The sequence below is a fragment of the Oncorhynchus tshawytscha genome, linkage group LG30 (genome assembly GCF_018296145.1).
Source record: "Oncorhynchus tshawytscha isolate Ot180627B linkage group LG30, Otsh_v2.0, whole genome shotgun sequence".
Classification (NCBI taxonomy): domain Eukaryota; kingdom Metazoa; phylum Chordata; class Actinopteri; order Salmoniformes; family Salmonidae; genus Oncorhynchus; species Oncorhynchus tshawytscha.
The window spans coordinates 36,407,261-36,434,662 of NC_056458.1; the positions used below are offsets into that span (position 1 = coordinate 36,407,261).

The following is a 27,402-nucleotide window of genomic DNA, read 5'->3' on the forward strand; positions in this document are numbered from 1 at the left end:
AGATTGGACATGATTTGGAAAGGCACACGTCTCTATTAGGTCCCACAGTTGACAGTGCATGTCAGAGCAAAAACCAAGTCATGAGGTCGAAGGAATTGTCCGTAGAACTCCGAGACAGGATTGTGTCGAGGCATAGATCTGGAGTAGGGTACCAAAAAATGTATACAGTATTGAAGGTCCCCAAGAACACAGTGGCCTCCGTCATTCTTAAATGGAAGAAGTTTGCAACCACCAAAACTGTTCCTAGAGCTGGCTGGCTGGCCAAACTGAGCAATTGGGGAGAAGGGCCTTGGTCAGGGAGGTGAACCTAATGGTCACTCTGACAAAGCTCCCAAATTCCTTTGTGGAGATGGGAGAACCTTCCAGAAGGACACCCATCTATGCAGCATTCTACCAATCAAGCCTTTATGGTAGAGAGGCCAGACGGAAGCCACTCCTCAGTAAAAGGCACATGACAGCCTGCTTGCAGTTTGTCAAAAGGGACCTAAAGACTCTCAGACCAAGAGAAACAAGATTCTCTGGTCTGATGAAACCAAGATTCAACTCTTTGGCCTGAATGCCAAGCATCATGTCTGGAAGAAACCTGGCACCATCCCATCGGTGAAGCATGGTGGTGGCAGCATCATGCTGTGGGGATGTTTTTCCAGCGGCAGGGACTGGGAGACTAGTGAAGATCGAGGGAAAGATGAACGGAGCAAAGTACTCTGCCCCAGAGCACTCAGGACCTCAGCCTGGGGCGACCATAAGCACACAGCCAAGACAACACAGGAGTGGCTTCGGGACAAGTCTCTGAGTGTCCTTAAGTGGCCAAGCCTGAGCCCGGACTTTAATCCGATCAAACATTTCTGCAGAGACCTGAAAATAGCTGTGCAGCGACGCTCCCCATACAACCTGACAGAGCTTGAGAGGATCTGCAGAGAAGAATGGGAGAAACTCCCCAAATACAAGTGTGCCAAGCTTGTAGCTTCGTACCCAAGAAGACTCGAGGCTGTATTTGCTACTTCAATAAAGTACTGAGCAAAGGGTCTGAATACTTATGTTTTGCTTTATCATTATGGGATATTGTGTGTAGATTGAGGGGGAAAAGGATGTATGATAACAAAGTGGAAAAGGTCAAGGGTTCTGAATACTTGTTTGGTTGTAGTGCATAATAATATCCGGTTTTCTCTTCATGTCCTGTCAATGGCAGCTGTCAGAAAAATGGTGCTAACAACAGAAATGTTATTTCTTGCCTTGCACTGGTATAGTGTGAGTGTTGTCTTGTCATTCTTCAGCACCGTTGGGGAGTAAAACAGCTGTGCAAGTGCATATTTTGCACAGAGAGGGTGAGCTCCCATCTCGCTTTGTTCATGGTGCCGACTAGGATTGTTTTATTTGCAAGCAACTTGTTCGCCAATGACAGAGAAGTGAAGAAATTGTCCATGGTGATATTTCTCCCCTTGCCAGCTTAAGGTTCCACAAGCCTCATCACCACATTCTCTGAAACTTGCTCACCTGCTGCCCAATGTGGATATTTTCTGAAACGGTGTAGTTCCTTCCTCTCTCCTGTCTCACCATCTCATTTGTAGTTGGCCCGGGCATACCGTTCTGGCTTTTTTATGACTAGGCCTCGGAAGTGTAGATTCAGGCTGAGGCTCAGAATCAGAAGAATAATCATCAGAGATGTCATGATTGAATTCCTCCCCGCCATCTGAGTCATTTTCCTTCAGATCTTGTAGCAACGCTAACTCAGCATGTGCATCCATCCATTCGTCTTGGTCTTCTTGCCCTTCTAAATCACGCACGCTCTCACTGTGTACTCCAAGTAGGCCAGAGTAGGCTGATGAAACTGCTTTGATTGGGTGGACTGATATAGGGTACATACCATTTTGAGATTATAAATAGAATATACCAATACAATGGCCCGCCCTGTTCTTCATTCTGGTTACTACGTAGTTATGCATTGTCCGTTTCCCCTCGCTCATCAACTCACCCATTCGTCCCCATCATACTTTACACAATTTGTTATATGTGTGAAATTAGTTTAGGTTCAGTATTGGGGTGATTATCAACTAGCCATTGCACCTTCCAATGTCGGGAGAATGAGCAGAGCAGGCCCTACCGTCGGGAGAAGGAGGGGCAACGGGGTTAAACCATTAAATAATGACAAAGACTGCGGGGAGCATGACTTTAAAAATGTCATAAAATAAATACATGAATGAGCAGTCAGAATGCCTGCTTTAGTGGTTCTAGTGTTAAAGGGGTAAAGTAGAATTCCTGATTTAGTGATTCTAGTGTTAGAGGTAAAGTAGAATGCCTGCTTTAGCGGTCCTAGCGTTAAAGGGGTAAAGTAGCTTTCCTCGACTCCTTTCCTTGACTCCTTTCCTTCATGTGCCCTGATCTGGAGGCAGGTCACTGGATCAAATCACAGTGAAAACAATCTGTCTCTGTGCCCTTGAACAAGGCACTTCACCCAAATTGCTCCAAGGGCGCTGGAGAATGGTGACCCTGGCCATGAGCTCACTCCCTGCAGGTGTCTCAGGAGGAGTTGGGAGAAGAAAGAAACACATTTCCATGACACGCTAGTGCAATTCTGTAATTATCTTAAGAAATGGAACAGGTGAGAGCAGATTTCTAGTAGTCGTTCCCGATTGCTTTCACCTCTTTTCAGATCAGTGCAGAATATAATTCAATAAAATAGAACTGTATTGTCCATTTATAAGCAAGAGCAGCGTGGCCTGAGAGTCAAACCACATGGGACAAACTAGTGAGACCGAATAAAAGGAATTGTCATATGAAGATAGCAGAGAGAGGGGGGGGGGTTGTGTGCATGCATCTTTGTGTGTGTGTGCGCTTGTCTGAGCACGCGTATCTGTTCAGGGATCTCTGTTCAGAGGTCAGAGTGGTGTTTGCTGCTCTGATCTGAGGAGATAGAGGGTGCTTCAGTGATGCAGCGGGGATTCATATTACATCTGATGATTCATCACCACCATACTGCAGCATGCAGTAGACCAGGGTTATCTGAATCCCTACACACACACACACACACACACTCCACTACAGCCAGACAAGAGCTAAGGTTTAAGGTGTAACAGTTAAAACTCCCAAATGTTAACGTTTCTCTCGCCCTCATTCCAGCCCATCACTTTCTTTCACTAAACTCCTCTTTCCATCTCAGATGAATTCCCTCAGCCTCTCCTCCCCTGACGTTGTGCTCATTTAGATTAAGGTGCTAGATAGCATATAATTATGTTGCTAATTATAGTCTTGCTGAGTTACTAATGTCTCGGTAGCCTCACTATATTGTGTTGGTGGCATCGTGAGAGAAACTGTGTGCCATGCTGAGTAGGGGGAAGTTTCCCCTAGATGCTGATTTTGTGTCAGTTTAGCGTTTCCCCTCACTAATGGTTTAGGTAAAGAAAGGCTAATCCTAGATCTGTACCTAAGGGACACTTCACCCAGTAGCAGTGTCAACCTTTCTATGGGAGGCCTGCCCGGTGCAGATTGTAGAAGAGCAGATGCTAGGCTAAGAGATTAGCACCACAGCCTAGAGGCTCTGTTTCTGATGCTAACTGAGCCCGACAGGCACCCGTCTGTCACCTGACTTCCCTCGCCGCCCTCTCATTGGTTGGCCGGTATAAAGCAGCATGGCTAAAAATACCAAATAAGGTTAGAGAGGGGACTGAGAGCCAGTGTGTGGGCACTCTGGGGCATGGCCCTTTGAACTCTGGCTTGGTGTGTGTCCCTGCTGCGCCGCTCCAAGCATAGGAAGCTGTGTGTGTGTGTGTGCTGAAATAGCTGTGTGTGTGTTTGTATGCGTGCGTACATGAGTATGTAAGGAGAGCCTTGGGTCCACAGTGATCTCAGCCACATCTCCAGAGAACAAGCACAGGAAATCAGCAGGCCCACATCCAGAGCTACAATTACAGTGAATATACAGCAGCAATGTAGGCCGGCTAGAACACCTTGCATGGCATACCGCAGTTCTGTCAGTTCTGTCAGGTTCGATTCACAGGTCCGCCCTTGGGTCTCTCTCTTTCAACCCTGTATGTTGTTTTGTAATAATAATATATGGGACTTACACTGAGTATACAAAACAGGAACACTTGCTCTTTCCATGACATAAACTGACCAGGTGAATCCAGGTTAAAGCTATGATCCCTTATTGAAGTCACTTGTTAAATCCACTTCAAATTAAATTTGATCACATACACATGGTTAGCAGATGTTAATGCAAGTGTAGCTAAATGCTTGTTTTTTTTGTTCAGTGTAGATGAAGGGGAGGAGACAGGTTAAAGAAGGATTTTTAAGCTTTGAGACAATTAAGACATGGATTGTGTATGTATGCCATTCAGAGGGATATTGAAGTGCCTCTGAACAGGTATTACGTTCCAGGTGCATTGGTGTGAAGGTGTCAAGAACTGCAACGCTGCTGGGTTATTCACTCTCAACAGTTTCCTGTGTGTACAGTATCAAGAATGGTCCACCACCCAAAGGACATCCAGCCAACTTGACACAACTGTGGGAAGCATTGGATTCAACATGGTCCAGCATCCCTGTGGAGTCCATGCCTATTCAAATATTAGGTTTTTCTAATGTTTGGTATACTCAGTGTATATAGCACTCTTCAATGACCCAAAGTCTCCCCCTCTCTTCACTGCTGTCTAAAAATAGTAAGAATAAGACGTTAGTGTTACCAGGGCTAAATGCAACACTGGTCAGTTGTAGCAGGTACATTGTAGTGATACATCCTTGTCTGAGTACCAGTGTAAAGTTTTTGGGGGACATTCACGTCATCAATATGCTGCTACTAGATGTGTTGAGAAGCTATTCAAATGCAGTCAAAAAGCATTTTTCAATGTTAAATTAATCCAAATCGATTATGAATGTGTAAAAAATACAATCATTTTCAAACCCACTTTCTGTTGATTAAAGCACAGTCAAACGTGTGGTGCGGGTTAGTAAAGGGGTACTCGGGGAAGGTTGAAGTTCAAAAGGGGTACTTTCTTTAGGTAACCACTGTGATTAAATGGTAGGCTATAGGCACATCACTGTTGCAGTCCTCTCTGTTACTATACTGTGGAATCGACCAGACTAGAAACACTCATACTGATATTTTATGTGTCTTACCAGGTTAGGATGGATTGGTTTGCATTCATGAAACCTGAATGTACGTGACACAAGTCATTGGTTTTGAGTGGTTTGAATTCCTGTGTCATCGTTGCACTACCCCTGCGTCTAAGGGGAGGTTTCCATGACAACAGTCCTTGGCCATGTGACACCCAGCCTTGGCCCAAGTGCATTTTGGGTAAGGTGATTCTGCAAAACATGACTGTAGCAGGAAAGAGAGGGAGAAGGAAAGAGAGAGAAAGGGAGACAGCCAGTGTCCACTCCCTCCCTCCGTCTCTCTCTCTCCAACTCCCTCTTCAGTCCTTCCCCTTTTCCCTGTTGGCGTGCTGCCAAAATGTGCTGGAGCAGGACGTATAGTGCAGGGAGCAAAGCAAGGCTAATTTTTTGACCCAGAGCTCAACCCAAATGAGGAAGGAGTCTGAAAATGAAATGGGCACTTAAGGCTCCTGTTGATTTAAACAAAAACAGCATATAAATAGCTTCTTTAACTTAGACACACGTGCTGTAAGAAAATGGCCTGTAGTATTATTATAGACGATACGGGGATTGCATTGTGTGCACCATGTACAAAATACAGCGTGTTTACTTGAACAGGGTAATCATCTCCTTCTCACAGACATTGATTTAAGAAAAGTTACAACATAAATTGTGTCACAGATGATAATTTTACTCCCCCTGTCTATATAATATGTTAGTTAGTTTGCGTGTGTCATTACTTTGGTTAAATGTTACCCAAGAGGTCCATAAATGACAATAAATTAGTACAATATCAGTGGCTTAGCAGTGTGGTTAGGGTTAGCAGGGTGGTTAGGGTTAGCAGTGTGGTTAGGGTTAAGCATTAGGATTAGCATTGTGGTTAAGGTTAGGCTTATGATCAGATTTGATGAGTTTGTGGCTTTGCCAGCTAGTGACCACTCACAATGAATGTGACTTGACCAAAGAGAAGATTTGAAGTTGAAAATACGGAAATTGACTCAGCCACAGGCACATACAAGCACACACATATACAAAACAGTGCAATTAGGTTTCCCTAATTTTCATTTACACACACACACATTAACTTTCTCTCTCACAGCCACACCGACACACACACACGCAGTGTGCTCCATCTATCCCGCATTAAGAGATTAGAGAGCCAGCTGCTAGGACTGACGGATACTGGAGTTTGTGGCCACACACACACTGTAATCCCCTCCGAGGGTCTGACTCTAACAGACATGAAAGAGTGTGTGTGTGTGTGAAATAGAGAGGGAAAAGGTACTGTTAGGTTGGCGCCACAGTACTGTTCTGTTGGGGGGAGGAGCTAAGCTCATAGAGAGAAAGAGGGGGCTCGCTGGATTGGATGTGAGAGGAACGGAGCATGCCCAATAGGTCTCTCAGCCCTGCAAGCGGCTCAGCTCTTGCTTTCATCTGCAGAGCGAGAGAGAGAGTAAGTGAGTCTACTGCATATGGGAGAGTTTGCATGTGAGCAGCTGCCACCACCGTACTCACACACACACACACACACACACACACTCACTCACACTCAAACTCTCATCCACAAACACACACAGATGAGGCTGAAAGTGTTTGGGACAGGCAGCAGGAAAGGACAGCTTTATCAGCACTAGTGTTAGCATTGCAGCATTTTGAGCTAGCTGGCTCCTCTTCTCCTTCCTCCATTTCTCTGTGAGCCAGGGCAAACTCCCCTCTTTCTCCCCCTCACATGGGCCCTGCGGACAGACCTAGGGCCCCGGGACTACCCCTCCTGTTGCCACTCAACATGGCAAGGAATGACTGGCCGTCCGAGTGGGGAGACCTCGCTATGGGCATTGGACAGCAACGCTTCTGCTCACCGCTGCACTAATGAAGGGCTTCAAGCTCGCCTGGTAAGACTAATATCTGTCTTTATTGGGAGACAATGATGATAGGGGTAGGAGGAAGAGGATGAGGGTTAGGAGGAGGAGTAGCCGAGTGCTTCCCTGCCCTGACCTGCTATTTCCTCAAGCCTTCCCTTCCTTCGTCTTCTCTCTCTTTCTTTCACACCATCTGTCCATTCCTGGCATCAAGGATGGGAGATTTTTACTGAGCCCTTTATAATATGGCAGCCTTGAAGAGAGCATCATATTCCTCTCCTCTCATTGGTTTGTGTCTCCTCTCATCAACCTCTTCTAGTTTCTTTTCCCTGCATTTTTTTCTCAGTTATCCTCATCTCTCCTGTCCTTGTTTCTCATTTCCTCTCCCCGGTTCTCCTTGGTTTTCATTGGTTCTGCTCAGTTCTCCTCTCCTCTATTCTCCTCGATTAACCTCTGTTTCCAGTGTTTGTGAATGCGTCTCCCTCCTGCCTCTGTCATATATTGTTGTTGCTGGCCTCCACTGATTGTTACACTAGGGAGTGAGGGAGAGAGAGAACGCTAGCCTGATGCCATCATTGAAGTCATTTGTGGTGAGGGGCATTGTATAAACCAAAGTCATCAGCGATTGGATTGTCTCTAACCAATCAGAGTATCAAAGCCAATTACAAATTTTCAAACCGCTGATTTACCCACGTGTGTTCTGGCTCTGGCCCAACCCATCGGTTTCTGTACCAATTAGACGGCCCTGAATGTGTTTGCATTCGGTGAAGGGTTGGGGAGGTTCTCTGATCCAGACCCATTGATGAACTAACGTCCGTGGGCGTGGTATAGCATTTAGCCGGAGCAGGGAGTCTGGTTAGCCAGGCAAAGAGAACACAACAGTAACACCACTGTCAGTGGCATTCTGAGCCATCTTTTTCTCTTGTTTTGAATACCCCAAAATCAAATCAAATTGTATTTGTCATATGCTTCGTAAACAACAGGTGTAGATTAACAGTGACATGCTTATTTACGGACCTTCCCAACAATGCAGAGAAAAATTAAATAAAAATGATAACACAAGGAATAAATACACAATGAATAGCGATACCATGGCTAAATACACAGGGTACAAGTACCGAGTCGATGTGCAGGGGTACGAGGTAATTGAGGTAGATATGTACGTAGAGGTAGGGATAAAGTGACTAGGCAACAGGATAGATGATGAGCAGTAGCAGCAGCGTATGTGATGAGTCAAAATAGTTAGTGCATAGGGGGTCAATGCAGATAGTTAACCAAATATCTACCAGGACTATTTAGCAGTCTTATGACTTATGGTAGAAGCTGTTTAGGGTCCTGTTGGTTCCAGACTTGATGCATCAGTACCGCTTGCCATGCAGCAGCAGAGAGAACAGTTGACGTGTGGGTGTACATGTATTTGTCAATTTCCTTGCACTAGTGTGTACACTGTATGATGTGCATGTGTGCACATGGTCACATCTGAAATTATTGTCAGCATTGATAAAGATGAGCAAAAATGACTGTATAAAATAAATTATACAAATACTGAACTATATTGTATGCTCCAAACATTTTGACAATTACCTTATTTTATACTAATACAATTGCTCAAAGAAAGATTTTGTTTAACCAGTAATACTTTTTTTCCTTCATACAGAATCTTTCCAGATCTTTGATATCCTTTGTCTGTGCTTATAGACTGCCCTCTTCAATTCAATGGGGTTCAATGGGGTTCAAGTCCGGAGATGGAGATGGCCATTGCAAAAGGTTGAGTTTGTGGTCAATTAACCATTTCTTTGTTCTTGGGGTTATTGTCTTGCTGCCAGATATACTTGCAGACAAGTTAAAGATGCACAAATATCGTACCCCCCAAAAAACCTACCCCCCCCCATTATTGTAATGTTTACGAGGTCAGCATGTCCTCACCATTATTCACAAATCATTCAAGATTTTCCATAATCATTGTAGCATCCACATTCATGCAGAAGTGTTTAGAAACATATGCCATTCTTATTTTCAGTAAAAGTGACTCCAAAATGACATGTTATTTATAATTTAGTTCCTATTGGGCGCAAAATAATCTGAAACAAAACCAAAACGAGCAGCAAATGCAACCAACAAATTTGTAGAGTCACAAACTTGATATAGTCATTGCATCGTATGAATATGGGACCAATTACTTGTTTAATAGTTTAATACACATAAGGGAATGTATCCCAATACTTTTGGTCCCCTTACATGGGGGGTACAAAAGGTGCAGTAATTTCTAAACGGTTCATTAACGGTATATTAATGGGTCTGCATAGAACCATACCGTACATTTTGACGATGCGCACGCATGCACACACACTCCACATTCCCTAAAATGGGAAGCCTAGGGAAGTTCCATGGCAGAAATCGGCTAAAGATGGGTCAGAACCCGGTGTAAATCAGTGACGCCTCACAAAAATTCAAACCAACCAAATGCCTTACTTGAACGGAGTTACAAAGCTGTTCACCAGATTAGTGCTGTGGGAGCAACAGTGCGTGAGGATAAAAAACGAGCACTGGTGACTAAACATTTTTACAGCGCACTGGTTCACACAGCATTTCTGTTATTTCGAAATGAGCTAAAGCTGATTTGAGTCAATTGTAGGTGTACCTGTGGATGTATTTCAAGGCCTACCTTTGAACTTAGTGGGAAAATGGGAAAATATAAAGAAATAAGCCAATACCTCAGAAAAAAAATGTGTAGACTTCCACAAGTCTGGTTCATCCTTGGGAGCAGTTTCCTAATGCCTGAAGGTACCACGTTCATCTGTATAAACACCATGGGATCCCGCAGCCGTCATACCACTCAGGAAGAAGACGTGTTCCGTCTCCTAGAGATGAACATACTTTGGTGCGAAAAGTGCAAATCAATCTCAGAACAACAGCAAAGGACCTTGTGAAGATGCTGGAGGAAACGGGTACAAAATTATCTATATCCACAGTTAAACGAGTCCTATATAGACATAACCTGAAAGGCCGCTCAGAAAGGAAGAAGCCACTGCTCCAAAACCACCATAAAAAAGCCAGGTTATAGTTTGCAACTGCACATGGGGACAAATATCGTACTTTTTGGAGAAATGTCCTCTGGTCTGATAAAACAATAATAGACCTGTTTGGCCATGATGAATATCGTTATGTTTGGAGGAAAAAAGTGGAGGCTTGCAAACCGAAGAACACCATCCCAACAATAAAGCACGGGGCTGGCAGCATCATGTTGTGGGGATGTTTTGCTGCAGGAGAGACAGGTGCACTTCACAAAATAGATGGCACCATGTGGAAAATGATGTGTATATATTGAAGCAACATCTCAAGACAACAGTCAGGAAGTTAAAGCTTGGTCGCAAATGGGTCTTCCAAATGGACAATGACCCCAAGCATACTTCCAAAGTTGTGGCAAAATGGCTTAAGACAACAAAGTCAAGGTATTGGAATGGCCATCACAAAGCCCTGACCTCAATCCCATAGAAAATTTGTGGGCAGAACTGAAAAAGTGTGTGCGAGCAAGGATGCCTACAAACCTGACTAAGTTACACCAGCTCTGTCAGGAGGAATGGGCCAAAATTCACCCAACTTATTGTGGGAAGGCTACCCAAAACGTTTGACCCAGTGGAAATGTGATGAAAGACATAAAAGCTGAAATAAATAATTCTCTCTACTATTATTCTGACATTTCACATTAAAACAAAGTAGTCATCCTAACTTACCTGAGACAGGGAATTTTTACCAGGATTAAATGTCAGGAATTGTGAAAAACTGAGTTTAAATGTATTTGGCTAAGGTGTATGTAAACTTCTGACTTCAACTGTATATTCTCCTCTATTTACTCTCAAATTGAAAATCATGCAAGACTACAAATCCCTGCAAGCTCCTGTATGTCATCTCTAGCTGACACCTTTGCTAACAGGTATTGTCAATTTAAAACTTGCACAAGACCGTTCACAGAATAGTCAATTTAAAGAAATGTATCCAATTTATTCATTACTAAATTTAGCTAACATTAGATAGTTAATCCAGAGATTCTTACCTTTGCCTCGATTCGGCAGTCTTTTCCAGATCATCATGGTGTTTGTAGTTCTTTATCATTATCTGCTAATTACCATTTCATTTTTGTGGTAAATAGAAATGAATATATTGTTAAAAGTCACCTTGTCCTAGAGAGATATACACATGCACACCAGGGTAAGCCTACACAAAACACAGACGTTATTTAAGTGCATCTAAAATTCCCTATGGGAGAAATGAGTAGTGGGAAAACGATTGGAACCATTTCCCTGTTTGACCACTAGGTTTTATGGGCATTATGAATCATACTGTGGTACTCTATTGTCACCAGCACAAGGTGCACCTGTGTTATGATCATGCCGTTTAATCAGCTTCTTGAAATGCTGCACCTGTCAGGTGGATGGATTATCTTGGCAAAGGAGAAATGCTCACTAATAGGGATGTAAATAAATTTGTGCACAACATTTTTGAGATATGTTTTTTGTGCGTATGGAAAATGTCTGGGATCTTTTATTTCAGCTCCTGAAACATGACCAACACTACATGTTTTATTTATATTTTTGTTCAGTGTACATTGTCTACTGGTATAATTTTAAATTGAGAACAAATAGCTCAACATGTAAACAATGCGAGGTGCTGGATGGCGAAGTAGAACACCTGTTTAGGCGAGGTGCTGGATGGCGAAGTAGAACACCTGTTTAGGCGAGGTGCTGGATGGCGAAGTAGAACACCTGTTTAGGCGAGGTGCTGGATGGCAAAGTAGAACACCTGTTTAGGCGAGGTGCTGGATGGCGAAGTAGAACACCTGTTTAGGCGAAGTGCTGGATGGCAAAGTAGAACACCTGTTTAGGCGAGGTGCTGGATGGCAAAGTAGAACACCTGTTTAGGCGAGGTGCTGGTTGGCGAAGTAGAACACCTGTTTAGGCGAGGTGCTGGTTGGCGAAGTAGAACACCTGTTTAGGCGAGATGCTGGTTGGCGAAGTAGAACACCTGTTTAGGCGAGGTGCTGGATGGCGAAGTAGAACACCTGTTTAGGCGAGGTGCTGGATGGCGAAGTAGAACACCTGTTTAGGCGAGGTGCTGGATGGCGAGTAGAACACCTGTTTAGGCGAGGTGCTGGATGTTTAGCGAGGTGATGGATGGCGAGAGAACACCTGTTTAGGCGAGGTGCTGGATGGCGAAGTAGAACACCTGTTTAGGCGAGGTGCTGGATGGCGAAGTAGAACACCTGTTTAGGCGAGGTGCTGGATGGCGAAGTAGAACACCTGTTTAGGCGAGGTGCTGGTTGGCGAAGTAGAACACCTGTTTAGGCGAGGTGCTGGATGGCGAAGTAGAACACCTGTTTAGGCGAGGTGCTGGATGGCGAAGTAGAACAAAATTAAAGGAGAGCCGCACACTCTAGGAGCTCAGATGCAATAATTGAATAACCCAATATCCAACGTTTCGACAGACTTCATCAGTGTATAATGACAAACACTGCGGGTCACTAGTTTATATAGTGTCAAAGGACACACACAGGTGTCTGTAATCATGGCCGGTTGTGGTCTGATATCGTTGGTTATTTCTCAGATTTAAAAAATACAAAAAACATGAATGAGAGCATACGATCATAGATACAATTTGGCTATATAGGCCTACCAACATTTACAATGAATAGCAACATAACAATAATCACAAGAATGGCTTCAGATCAAAGTCCACGTTGAGACCAAAGGGACCGAGGGTCTTTAAATTAAAGATCCAGGCAGCCTCTCGTTTTAACAATAAATTGTCGAGGTCACCCCCTCTCCTAGGGAGAGTGACATGTTTGATGCCGATATAATATAGGGATGAAATCGAGTGGTTCGCTTCCAAAAAGTGGGCCCCAACTGGGTATGTCAAGTTTTTGCACCTAATGATGCTCCGAGATTCGTACTTTTAATTTGCGCTTTGTTTTACCCACATAATTTTTACCACAAGGACAAGTTATAAGATAAATAACTGCCTTAGTGGAGCACGTGATAACACCTTTGGGGAAACAGATCCCAATCAAAGGTGTTATCACTTCTTGAAATGTAACATCCAATCAAAATCTTGCTGGTCCGCTGGCTCCCAGCATTCAAACTGTTTTTTTCAATACAACATTCTCCAGACCTCCAAGGGAGGCGTGACACGATGTGATTTTGGAGGTTTGGCAACTTGAGACTATTTGTCTACCAATCAGTTCAGAGCCGTTTGACCTTGTTGTGTTGGCTCTGCTGTATGGTCATCGAATAGAATTGATAGGACAAGAGACAGAGGGGTCATTGAACAGATGTCAGCTGTTTGCTGTCTAAAAATGGCACCGCATGGATTTTTCTCTGTGTGTGCATGTTTTTGTCAACTGACAAGGCATGTAGGCCAACATTCCACCATATTGTTAGTCCTGTTTTTTTTGTCTACAATGTAGCAACTTGATTCTTCTATTGGTCTTAAAGCCAATGTTAAGCTGAATCCTGGACTATAAAATGATTCTTCAAAAGGAGCTTGCTTTTAAGTCCAGGAGTAGGCTTAATCCGGGTCTGGGGAACTGTCCCTTATAGATATATTAATTTACTGAGGATATCACCATCAATATTACCTATTCCATATCTAGATTGCTTTTCTATCTAGGTATGGAATAACACCTTTTATGTCAGATTTTTTTTTTTCACTGCCATAACAATCCTTGATTGAAACGTTACAATACTTCACTCTTAGCCATGTTGTCCTCTTTGTGTCTCTCTGATTTAATCTACGTCCTGCAGGGAAGCAGAGAAGACACATATGTTTATCTATTTGGGATGTGCATCTTTCCCTTTTAAGACAATTCGATACGCATCTAGGTACATGGGCCCAGATATGATACAGGAACGATGTGTTTTGTTTGAAACGATTCTGTGCGATTTGGTCTGATTAGAGAACGAATCGATGCGTTTCGGTTCGTTGCGATTGAATGCACTAACATTCTTGCATAAACACATTAATTTTCTATTCCAAATTTCAATTGGCTGCTGATGGAGCTCATGAGCTAGGCTTCTGAGCGGGATCTACTGCGCTGACGTGTGTGTGTGTGTGTGTGTGTGTGTGTGTGTGTGTGTGTGTGTGTGTGTGTGTGTGTGTGTGTGTGTGTGTGTGTGTGTGTCAACATTCTCTGATGTGTGGACCTCCAACCATCTTTGTGGTACCATTTGAAAGTTTACATTTGAATTGTGTTCCGATTTTAATTCAGTTATCAGCAAAAAACAAATATTAAATAGCGTCTAAGCTACAGAATATGCACATATTTAAAAAATCAAGTTCATGCATGTTTAAATAATTGAATATTTAAAAAATTATATATATATATATATATATATATATATATATAAATATATATATATAAAACAACCATAAAAAAAAAACTGTTTAAGTTTTTAAATTGTATCAAACTCAACCGTTTATTTTTTCAATGATGAAGACATGGATTTCTCATGGAATGGTGGGGTGTGCAAAATGGGTCAACTTTGAGCACCTCTTTGAGCACCTCTATCTCCTTTGGCATTCGGGTCCAAAAAGTCATTTCTTCCATGGGAAAACATATGGAAAGTTTTGTTTAAATCCCACGGGATGCTGTCAAAAGGGATTGAATTCATATGAATTTACCCTGTAAAATAAGAATGGAGAACCTCTGTCTATGAACTTGCTTTATTACAGTGATTCTCCCAGGGTAACGTCAAAGAAATTATGGCTTGGTGTTTTCTAAAATGGCAGACGAGCCCAACTACCACAGGCGAGAAGAATCTGTGTGTACCCCAGACACTTTATCTTCTACAAGTAAAGTCATCACACAGTTCACTATATCACAGCTAAAGTAGAGAGCTATGTCTGCCTTGAAAACCTCCCCATCTACATTATATAGGCTACACCTTCACAGCCCCCGATTGGCTACATTTTGGCTCACTCAGCAGTTAGGTGCTCTCGGATATGACGATTTGGTTCAGTGTGCTGTGCGCTGAGGTCTGATTGGTTGCTTTTGGCTCAGGCCACATAGTGCTATGTGCAATCAGCAGAATAGTCCCGTGGGGATTCATATTCAGCGTTACTCAACAGAAAACAGTCTCTACAAGGCACAGTGAATGGTTGGTAATGTGGAAGCTGAAGCTATGCACTTTGAATGAAGCATAACATAGTGTGCCATATTTGAGTTTTTAGGCTCCAGTACAGAATGAAGTATAACACATCTCTTTGTGCTTCTGTAGGCTTTCATAATGTTTTCCCTTAGCTTTTTTATTTTCAAAAAAGTCAAAAGAACTTGCATTGTGAATGTGATGAAAAGACAACAGAATTACCTGGAGATATATTCCTCATTTAATGTTGAGGCCCTTTGAAATGATACTTGATCACGTATGTAATCAAATTGACTTGTTTAGAGTTGATTTAATGAGCTGACATAAGCATGCGAAGGAAATGTATATTCACCGATGACAGCGCAAATTGGAGAATATCGATTGGGAATGTGTTGGGAACTTGTTTTTCCCCAGGGAACACAGGCTTAGAATCTCTGCAGGTAGCAACATCAGCCAAAGCATTTCTTATTGTCCAATAAGAAATGCTTGATTTCGTTTTCTGTTACAAAACATTATTAAATTGTTTCTATTGCGGGCCCTAATGAACATGAGTCCTATGCCCTGTCCCAAAACTTGTAAACTGCAGCCCTCCTTCCTTCCTGCAATTATTAAGACTTGAACAGGTTCGTAGAGTGGTAGGTGTAGTATGGCACTTGTCAGACAGCACCTACGGTCATAGATCAATTAAAGGTCATGGCGCAAACTTTCTGAAAACCCTGTCAGTCTCATTTCAGAGTAAAATTATCTGGCTTGTTTGTTTATCTTACTTTGCCTTTGCACTGTCCCCCCCCTCTCTCCTTTCATGTCTTCTGGGCCGGGGAGGATGAGGGGATAGCGGGATGAAGGAAAGCTTGCGGTGTGTTCTGATGCCAGGCGCTGTGTGCTTGTTGGGAGTTGTGTCAAAATGCCCCCCCCCTTCTCTTTGCCTCTACTGCTATCCATCCCTCTCTCTTCTCCCTCCCTCCCTCTCTGCTTCCCAACCTGTTTTTTTTCTATCCCCCTGTTTCATGGAATATTCATCTGAACATTCAAGCATATCTGAGCATGTAGTGAAAGGAATATTGTTTTTTTTTCTCCACTATCACTGTGCAAACCAAAGCCTGAAGGCCTGATTTGATTTTTCCACAAATAAACGTTTCTGTATCGGAACAAAATAACATGTCATAGCTGGAGTATATCGCCCTCCACAAAAAAACATTGTTTCCTAACAATAGAGGAATAAACTTGACTGGCAAACCGGGGTGTTAATGGCGCAAAAGTGTAAGTGAGAGAAGTGAGGGTTTGATGTGTGCGCGTGAATTCTTGCAGGTGTATGCGTGCGATCTCGCATGCGTGTGAGAGACAGACTGAGAGGAGAGGTTGTTGTTGTTGGTGTGTGTGTGTGTGTGTGTGTGTGTGTGTGTGTTTGGGGGGAGGGGCGGATGGGCTGACAGCGAGAGTTAGGTGACGTCAGCCAGTGCGGCTCCATTCATGAACAGCCTGAATAATTGACGAGCCGGCCTCCGGAACAGTGCTGCACCATGCAGAAGCCATTATGCAAAGCAGCTAGCATCGGCAGCCATCTCTCCCCAGCTTCAGCATCACCCACACCATAGAGAGGGAAGGGAAAGGCATGTAACGGAAGCAGGGAGAACGGGAAGAGCGAACAAGAAGCCAAGGAAGGAAGGATAGAGAGAAGGGAAGAAGGAAAAGAGGCTTTGCAGTAGCCGAATAACGTGCCTGTGAATCACTGCAGAGAGAGGGAAAGACAGCGAGAGGGAAAGAGGGAGCAAGAGAGGGAGGCCATCACGGTGTCTGTTTGAGAGAGGGTGTGCTCCGAAAGCCTGTATGCGAGTGATATCGGAGGGCTAGACGGTCGTGTCTAACCCAGACCCCACACACGAACCCCTGTCTGGGATGCAACGGGAGGCATCCCCCCCCATCTCCTCTGCCTCCCCTCCTCGTGCTGGTCACTGAGTAAATGGATGAATGAAGCAGGTGGAAGCCAACAGGCGGGTTGAGTCCTTCATGGCTACCAGGTTAGTTCTTATCACTGCTTCAGGGGTAATTCACATTCGCATCCTCACCTTGCACTGTCTAGTAGAAATTAATAGGAGGGCTAATTAGCTTAGGCTAATGCTTATCAGAGCATCCGATGACGGAGGAGACCGGTTATCTCGTCTGTAGACGTGCTGGCAATGTTATTTTTTTTCTCCATTCCCAGCACTTCAACTAACAAGGTAACCCGTCTCCTCCGTGATCGGACGCTCTGATTAGCATTAACCTAGCGTGAGCTAATTAGCCATGTTAGCCCCCCTCCTGTTAATTTATACTGTACAGTGCAAGGTGAAGATGCTAATGTACGTTGGCTATACGGAAACATCAGGGATGTCTTGCATGAATGCCCAAACTGTTTAAGCTTAACTGTCTGGCTTTAGGGCCGATGCATGTTAAGCAGAGTATAATCAAAGTGAATGACTCGGAGCCTTAGTATTCTGTAGCACGCTAATGCTAACAACCAATAATTTGAATATAGCCAATTGATAACCATGATCGCTACAGAAAGAAAATGAGAGGAGAGAGATATTAAGATTCAGGAATGCTGGCTGCAAGATGCATCCATCATTCCGTATTCATATCACCTTTTACCATTTATGAGCATATCTAAGTTGTCTGTATTGTAGCAATTCTTTGATGCATATTGGGAAAGCATGATGATTATCTTTACACATTTGACACATTTCCTTTCCTTTAGTTGTCATGTTTTAAGCATGACATCTCTGTCTTTGCATGCCTCAATTGATCCATCCCACGTACAATGACTACATACAATGACTCTGTTTTGTCACAGAATAACCTGAAACATAATCCATCGTTTCACCCTTTTCTGTGTTATTAGAAGTGTAACCTGTGCTGCTGGGCTCTTGTTTTCAAGAACAGGAGTATGACCTTATGAAGAGTAGCTTGACCTGTGTCAACGATAGTGCCGTTTGACGTCAGTACGCATAGCAACAGTTGGCCTCCACTTCTCACTGGAATTTGGGTTCAGTGTCAAAAAAAATTCAGTGTCTTTATACAATGGTAAAATGCAGATGCTAGTAGGCTCAACCTGAGATTTAGGAAATGGGCTTCACCTGTATAGCAGGTGAATAAGTGTCCTCATCTGAATGCTGTCAAGCCACAAAGTGGATGTGTAATGACTGCTAATGGATACCAGGACATTGTTGTTTCTAGACACTGATCTAAGATACTTTTTTACTGATGATAACACCCTTGAGAAGATGCACAGGTACACACACCCCCGTCCTCCTACCCAGCTATAATAAGCATCCCAGTATGGTGTATCAAGCGGTCTTCCTGTGTGTAGTCTGAAATAGACCAGATAAGGATGGATAGAGTAATGAAATGATAGATGAGAGGGTGAGGCACTGTACACACATCCTCCCACCATCCCTTATGTAAGGCAACAGCACACACATAATGTATTATACAATCACTTCCAACCAGGTGGGTACTGTTTCAATAATATCACTCTCACCTGCTGGAGCTAGTCGAGACACACCTGTGTGTAATTGTCTATGCCTGTAATGTTGCCCACAGCAGACCAAAGCTCCACCAATAAGCTGTAATCTACTGAATGCAAGTTAGATGTCTCGAGTGAATTAGGGAGTATTACTGAAGCGTTGTGTGTGCAATGACCCAGCAATTTAACAAGCATAAACGCATGCCTCAATAGTAAAATGGCACTATAATTTCTCATTGTACCTGTCTAGGATGTGTCCTATGACCTCCCTCTCTCTTTGTTGGAATCTGTTTGCTTTTCCAGCCTGACACACACACACAAACTCTGCTTAAATAATAGTCTTCACCCAAAGCCTGGGAAAGTGAACTGTGGAGAAAGAGATGGGAGGAGTGAGAGAGGAAAATAGTGTGTGAAAGCTGATGGCAGGATGGCAGGACTCCACAGGGTACACTCCGTGGGAGCTTACTGTTGGGATAGAGCGAGAGGGAGGGTGAGAGGGGGCGCCAACACCTGCAGCAGAGCTGCTGTTCTCTCACCAACCATGAAGAGGGTTTAGTGAAGTTAGTGTTCTCTCCACTGAGCTACACCAACATGGCCAAAAGAGCCTCAGTTAACTGATATCAAATGAAGTACATCTGTTGAATCTGCCAGCACTTAGACCTGAAGTTCTGGGTGCGTGTTCATAAAATATCTTAGAGTCCTGATCTAGAATCAGATCCCTTCTCGTATTCATTAATTTTAAAAAGGCAAACTGATCCTCAATCAGCATTCCTACTCTGAGACGCATTATGAATACGTGCCCTGCAGAGTAGACACTCTAGTCTGGATAGGAAATCAGTTAGTCAATACATTGTCCTCTCTCGTCAAGGGCAGAGACAGTGCCTCATTGATGTGCTCTGAATCAAAGACTAATCTGGCCCTCTGGAGGATGTGAACACATTGTCATTGGGGAGGTTCCTGCTATCTTAAATTGTCTGATGGTCAAACAACGTAACTTGCAATGGAGTGGATGTTTTTTTATAGGGTCTTTGTAAATCATGCATCATGTCAAGACTTATATTTGTTTCATTGAGTACACCGGCCATACTGTACTCAACAGGAGGAGCACGGTCCGGGTCCAGAAACACTTTTTTTTCTGCTGTTGAGAGTTGTAATAGTAGAATGCACAAGGTGCAATTTAGAAATTTGTTAGTGCATGGGCAGTTTTCCTCTTATGTCATTTTTTATTATTATCTTTATTTAACCAGGTAGGCAAGTTGAGAACAAGTTCTCATTTACATTCACTGGCAGTATTATGTCATTCACTGGCAGTATTATGTCATTCACTGGCAGTATTATGTCATTCACTGGCAGACCTTAGAGAGCTATTTATAACCTGTCAGAAATGTCCAGTTGATCAACTACTAGCCCACATTGATTATTAGGGCATGAAATTAACTTTTTGGTCTACCTGCCAAGTATTTTTTGCTGCTTAAATTACACCAACAAACCACACATTAACAGATAAGCATGCTTTGTAATGTTTCTAAAACAGTACATGAATTACTAGTAAGAAGTAACTCATGTTTGTGACCTGTCTTTTATCCAAAATATCACGACTCAAGTCATGTTTGTACCTGTGAGATTGACTAGTAGAAGTGTTGTCTTTTTTTATTTTATTTGACCTTTATTTAACTAGGCAAGTCAGTTAAGAACAAATTCTTATTTTCAATGACGGCCTAGGAACAGTGGGTTAACTGCCTGTTCAGGGGCAGAACGACAGGTTTGTACCTTGTCAGCTCGGGGGTTTGAACTTGCAACTTGCAACCTTCCGGTTACTAGTCCAACGCTCTAACCACTAGGCTACTCTGCCGCACCTTCTCTTCCCTAGCAGTTGAAACTCAAACATAGAAAAACAATCTAGCTTCTGAACAAAACAATGTAAATAGCCAAGAAAGACTAGGACAAATTCTCATTTCAGTAAATTTTAGTTTCAAGTAAATTAGACAAACTTTTATTCCTGTGCGCAGTGCATCTAAAAATGAATCTTTCACTCAGCTCTTCACATGTGCACAGCCCCCAGCCAGGCTGTGTTGCAGCGCAAGGTGGAATAGGTTATATACGAAACTTTGAAAACGGCTACCACAGCATTTATTTGACGATAAATATGATCATACTTGACTTTTTTTCCGCAAATGCGAGTGAAATGCTCAAACTGTGGAGCCCTGACCACTCACCAACATTGCTGTTGAAATAGACATCTTACCCGACAATGTCAAAATCCACCCGCAGGTGGTGGGTGTTAATTTTAGACCCTGTTGATTTTGTTGAGTCACTCAGGTATCATATGAACACATAAGACATGGAAAAATGTGTAGAATTTCTGGAAATTCTCTTGCCCGCTTTAAAACTGCAACATTTTCTTCTTAATTAACCCCATGGCAAAAGGTGTAGAATTGCAGGAAATTACCTTTTAAAAAGGCTAAATGTTCTCTCTGACATCAACAGGGGTGTGGGGTTGCAAGGTCAGGGTTTGTTACTATGCTGATAAATTATCATATCCATCCCTACCTTTTACACCCCTGTGTGACTGAACCTTCTCAAATAGTAGTTGAGGTCCCCTGGAGTACACATTTGGATCTCAAGGATTCAGCCCATAAGTGCTCTGAGTATCTCAGAGTTTAAACAATTATTTTAATCATTCCCTCTCTTTCCATCTCTCACTGACAGCACTGCCAGCAATTCGAACCGGAGCACGCCTGCTTGCTCGCCCATCCTGCGCCATCGCTCTCGCTCGCCCACGCCCCAGCAGAGCTTGGAGCACAGTGGTGAGAACATGGTGGAGAAGGGCCACTTGGACCCCGCCTCTGACAAGGACAAGTCCCCCTCCACCCCAGAGCAGGTGGTGCAGCGCACCTACAGCCAGTCGGTACACTCCGCCACACGCAGCAGTGGAGGCAAGAACTCCAAGGTGAGCCCATGCACCTGGACCAGACATACATTAGATATAACACACACATGGGACAAAACACAATTGTGTATAGGGGGTGAACATTTATGCAGTAACGCACATACACCCACACACGCATGCATATCGTACACAGTGCAGACACACACACAAAATACTCCACATTACATACCTATCATGCTCTTAAATCTCCATTGAAGGAGGGTTTCCCCCTATCTCAGTCCTGTAATCTTTGGGAAATAACCATGCTCTGGTCTGGACCAGGGGCCAATGGGCAGGTGTGGACACGCCCAAAATACATAGCCTCTCTTGCCCGCCCACTGCATATCATCACACATTTGCTCTGCCTTTTAATCACATCTTCACAGGACAATAAAGTTGTTTGCCTTCTGATCCACTGGGGCTAAAAAGTAATCCACGCTCTCACAACAGGAGAAACAGTAGAGATCTCGGTACAAATGGTAAACTCGATTACTTCATCCCAGTTGAAATGAATATACTGTAGAATGAACTTCAGTGTGGGCTGTCTGAATGAAATCAACAGTTCTTGTGTGAAGAATGTTTCTGCCACTCAGTAGTGGATTTTGAAAATCTGCTTCTTAGTCAAGTATCATCGTAAGGTTCTTCTCAACCTTTTTCATATCCCATTCCATGGTGATGTTTGCCTCATTTCCACTCTTAGGGATTGACTTGTCCGTCAGTTGTCATGCCATGTTACTCCTCTGTTTTACTTTCGAGACATTGTTATGTTTCTGCACCAGCTGCACCATGTTAAAACCACTCACAATCCAAGTCTTTAACTTGAAATTCTTATGGATTTCTTTTTTCTGCCTTAGGTGTTTGCTGTTTATTTGTTTTTGTTTTCTGATTTTCTTTGTTCTTCTTCTCATGCATGCTAGTCTCACAAGCGACTTTCCAAAGTAAGCATCAATCTTTTTCTGGTCTTTCTCCTTTCTCCTTCCTGCTAGCTTGTGCTCATGCCTGGTAACCTTCCTACTATCCCTGCAATACACTAATTGTTTCTCCTCTATGCCACCCTACATTATGCTAAGTTAACGTGTGCCTCTATCCTGTTTTTACCTATGCTACTTTACTCTACCTGATGAGACTGCCCAACCATCTCTACGCTAAACTATGTTAGCCTAACCTAGCTTACCCCTTGCTAACCAACTGTATTAGCCTACCCCTTGAACTGACCTGATCTTGTTTCCCTCATGCCTTGATAGCTAGAAGCGCTAACTCACTTTGCCCTGTGTTTACCTATCCCAGCCTGTAACGCCTCTACTATTTTCTAACCAACCTTTTTATTTATTAGACTTGGTGATCCTAAACTCCATTTCTCCTTACTCTATGCTGCACTATATCAATACCGGTTACCATCTTTTTTTCTGGAGAATCTCATTTCTATACTGCTTGAGCACATGTTAAAATGGTTACCATGGTAACCGGAAACCCTCAGTCTATTCAACATGACCCTAAATTACCATTACTTAACTTTCCATCTCTCTATCACACCACATTATCCAAACCTATCTTAAAGGTACGCTCATCAATATGATGTCATCATCCAGCGCTGGAGACAACTTCCTGTTTACAGACAACTGAATTCAAATCTGCTAAGACTGACACTATTAGCTTTTTACAATTTAAGCACTCTTTTGAGGCATGCCCACTTTGTGAAGAGTTTAGTTGTTGTTGACGTCTGTATGCGGGAAGTGGCCCCGCTTCGTATGATATCATACAGAGTGTACCTTTTACCCACCTATCCCCACATGTACCTTTCATCTGCATACACAAGGCTAACTTATTACTGACTAAAACCTAATGAGTTTAGTAAGAGTAGGCTATACCAAGAGTACGGCTATACTAAGATTCTATACCAAGAGTACGGCTATACCAAGAGTACGGCTATACTAAGATTCTATACCAAGAGTACGGCTATACTAAGATTCTATACCAAGAGTACGGCTATACCAAGAGTACGGCTATACTAAGATTCTATACCAAGAGTACGGCTATACTAAGATTCTATACCAAGAGTACGGCTATACTAAGATTCTATACCAAGAGTACGGCTATACTAAGATTCTATACCAAGAGTACGGCTATACTAAGATTCTATACCAAGAGTACGGCTATACTAAGATTCTATACCAAGAGTACGGTTATACTAAGATTCTATACCAAGAGTATGGCTATACTAAGATTCTATACTGATAGTATGTGATTGCAAAAGGCATCCGTGTCAGGGATTTGCCAAGGCAGGATACTCTGAGTGCAGCCCAATCCAGAAATCTGGCAGTGGCTTCAGATTTAAATTCAATTTTCACGAAACCGCTTGTTGCAATTTCGATGAGGCTCTCTTGTTCAGTTATCGGTAAGTGGACTGGAGGCATGCATGAAAGGGATAACAAATCCAGTTGTTTGTGTCATCCGTTTCAGAAAGTACCTGCGTAATTGCGCCCCCAACTCATTCCGGTGCTTCGCTATATCACATTTAACGTGATCGTAAGCTTGAGTTCATTTAAACACAAAAAATCATACCATGATGGAAAGACCTGTGTGTTTGTCCTTGTTAATGCAGACAGAGAAGAGCACCAACTTCTTAATCATAGCCGCAATTATTTTGTCCCGCACATTGAATATAGTTGCGGTAAGTCCTTGTAATCCTAGATTCAGATCATTCAGACGAGAAAAAACATCACCCAGATAGGCCAGTCGTGTGAGAAACTCATCATCATGCAAGCGTTCAGACTAGTGAAAATGATGGTCAGTAAAGAACTTTAAGCTCGTCTCTCAGTTCAATTAATGTTATTGGATGTTAATTATTTGTCTAGGCTACCTGTATTTGACATTGTGTTATTTCGCTGAACAATAGATTGTTTAATAAGAGCCGGTCCTGACCTCCCTGGGGCCCTAAGCAAAATTCTGCTAAGGGGCCCTCCTACCTGACCCGTGAGAACATGTAAACCATTCTCTTTTACCACACAGTCACACCTGACACCTCAGTGCTCCCACTACAATCCTCCCTCCTTTAAAACGGTTTGCTCCATCTGTCTAAGAATAAGTAGACTAGAACAGAATGAGGTATATGCAAACAATGTTTATTGAATATAATATTTTCTATAGCATCTTAAGATAAGTGAATATTAACAAGAAATTGTAGAAAATAATGAAATATAACACTGAGCTTTGGCTCTGCTGCCTGGTAATTAGTCCAGTCCCTAAAACATTATACAGTTAACTTTGTCAATACAATGTAAACACAAGCCTATGGGCTATGGCTGCAGCTATATGTCTTAAAATAGTTCAATAAAACCTATACATCTGTGTGATTAACTTTGGTTCCCTCTACAGCCTGGGCATTTTCAGCATCAGCATGGGCACCAGTCTATCTGGACTGTCTGGAAGAAATGGAGAAAGTATGTCATATAATCATTTACACAAATGCACTTCTGCCATACAATCTTAAATGTTACTAAGTATATAAACATTTCAATGTTTGAATTAAAATCTTACCGTCAAAATATTCCTCTTCTGCACTTTATTAAAACCTCTTGATTCTAGCCATCCGGGATCGTGAATACAGCCTCAAGCTCATTACCATAACGCAACGTTAACTTCTTGGATATAGGGGGTGCTCTTTTAATTTATGGATAAAAAAACGTGCCCGTTTTAAGCGCAATATTTTGTCACGAAAAGATGCTTGACTATGCATATAATTGACAGCTTTGGAAAGAAAACACTCTGACGTTTCCAAAACTGCAAAGATATTATCTGTGAGTGCCACAGAACTCATGCTACAGGCGAAACCAAGATGAAACTTCAAACAGGAAATGAGCAGAATTCTTGAGGCTCTGTTTTCCATTGTCTCCTTATATGGCTGTGAATGCGCCAGGACTGAGCCTGCCCTTTCTGTCATTTCTCCAAGGTGTCTGCAGCATTGTGACGTATTTGTAGGCATATCATTGGAAGATTGGCCATAAGAGACTACATTTACCAGGGGTCCGCCCGGTGTCCTTTGTCTAAATTGGTGCGTAATCTACAAGCTGCACGCAGTCATCCAGTGATTGAGAGGAGACTTCCACGAACGATATATCATGAAGAGATGTGAAAAACACCTTGGATTGATTCTAAACAACGTTTACCATGTTTCAGTCGATATTATGGAGTTAATTTGGAAAAAATGGTTGAAGCATATTTTGAAAATCTGAGATGACAGTGTTGTTAACAAAAGGCTAAGCTTGAGAGCTAGCATATTAATTTCATTTCATTTGCGATTTTCATGAATAGTTAACGTTGCGTTATGGTAATGAGCTTGAGGCTGATCCGGGATGGCTAGAATCAAGAGGTTAACTATTCATGAAAATCGCAAATGAAATGAAATTAATATGCTAGCTCTCAAGCTTAGCCTTTTGTTAACAACACTGTCATCTCAGATTTTCAAAATATGCTTCTCAACCATAGCAAAACAAGCATTTGTGTAACAGCTAGCGTAGCTAGCGTAGCTAGCGTAGCATTTAGCGTTAGCATCAGCAGGCAACATTTTCACAAAAACCAGAAAAGCATTCAAATAAATCATTTACCTTTTGAAGAACTTCGGATGTTTTCAATGAGGAGACTCTCAGTTAGATAGCAAATGCTCAGTTTTTCCTGAAAGATTATTTGTTTAGGAGAAATCGCTCCGTTTGGTGCGTCAAGTTTGGCTACCAAAAAAAAACGAAAATTCAGTCATCAAAACGCCAAACTTTTTTCCAAATTAACTCCATAATATCGACTGAAACATGGTAAACTTTGTTTAGAATCAATCCTCAAGATGTTTTTCACATATCTCTTCGATGATATCATTCGTGGAAGTCTCCTCTCTCCCCTCAATCACATGAATCAATGCGTGCAGCTTGGAGATTACGCACCAATTTAGACAAAGGACACTGGGCGGACCCCTGGTAAATGTAGTCTCTTATGGCCAGTCTTCCAATGATATGCCTACAAATACGTCACAATGCTGCAGACACCTTGGAGAAACGACAGAAAGGGCAGGCTCATTCCTGGCGCATTCACAGCCATATAAGGAGACAATGGAAAACAGAGCCTCAAAAATTCTGCTCATTTCCTGTTTGAAGTTTCATCTTGGTTTCGCCTGTAGCATGAGTTCTGTGGCACTCACAGATATCTTTGCAGTTTTGGAAACGTCAGTGTTTTCTTTCCAAAGCTGTCAATTATATGCATAGTCGAGCATCTTTTCGTGACAAAATATTGCGCTTAAAACGGGCACGTTTTTTTATCCATAAATTAAAAGAGCGCCCCCTATATCCAAGAAGTTAAGGCAAAATCATCAACAATGATGTCATCATAGGACATGTGTTTCTCCACGTCATGATTTATGCTGATGATGGCCAGACCACTATGACATGGGAGACCTCAGGTAGCTTTTGATGTGCTTTCATTTTGAAAAGCTCTTTTCTGCCAATGTTACTGGTAGGGTGACTGCAATTATTAGGGCCATCCAAAGGTTAGGATAGATTTCCTTTTAGGTTGTTCTCCCAGAGAAAGAAAAGCGGCTCAAAGGCAGTCAGTCATCTTATCTGTTGGCAGATCAGGTCAATTCTGAATGTCGTGTGCCAGATCCATTCCACTGATGTCACAGTCATTTCTGAAGGTTAGTGTTTTCAACTTCCATGCAGTGAGCCTTTAAAGATTCACTGGACATCTGAGAGGCAGTGCTGATGTTCAGCAGCACTCCATATTTGGTTTTCACCTGGTTGAGTGTTTCAAATCTCTCATCCATGGATGTCACAGCAGAGTTGACCACAGTGTTGAAGTAGTTGACTTCAAGGTTTTTCAGTGCATCAGTTCATCAGGAGCCTCATA

General features: G+C 42.7%; 1 protein-coding gene across 2 annotated transcripts in view; it reads left to right on the forward strand.

Annotated features, from left to right (window-relative positions):
* gramd1ba (GRAM domain containing 1Ba) overlaps positions 1 to 27,402 on the forward strand; it is a 115,714-nt gene that overhangs the window by 35,094 nt on the left and 53,218 nt on the right. Inside the window, exons 1-2 of one of the 2 annotated variants that reach the window (XM_042309179.1) lie at positions 16,549 to 17,100; positions 21,294 to 21,534. In XM_042309179.1, the coding sequence (XP_042165113.1) occupies positions 17,051 to 17,100; positions 21,294 to 21,534 (291 nt within the window). In that variant the 5' untranslated portion in view covers positions 16,549 to 17,050. Of the gene's footprint in view, positions 1 to 16,548; positions 17,101 to 21,293; positions 21,535 to 27,402 lie in introns of those variants that run through there. The other variant, XM_042309178.1, reaches the window with a different exon arrangement.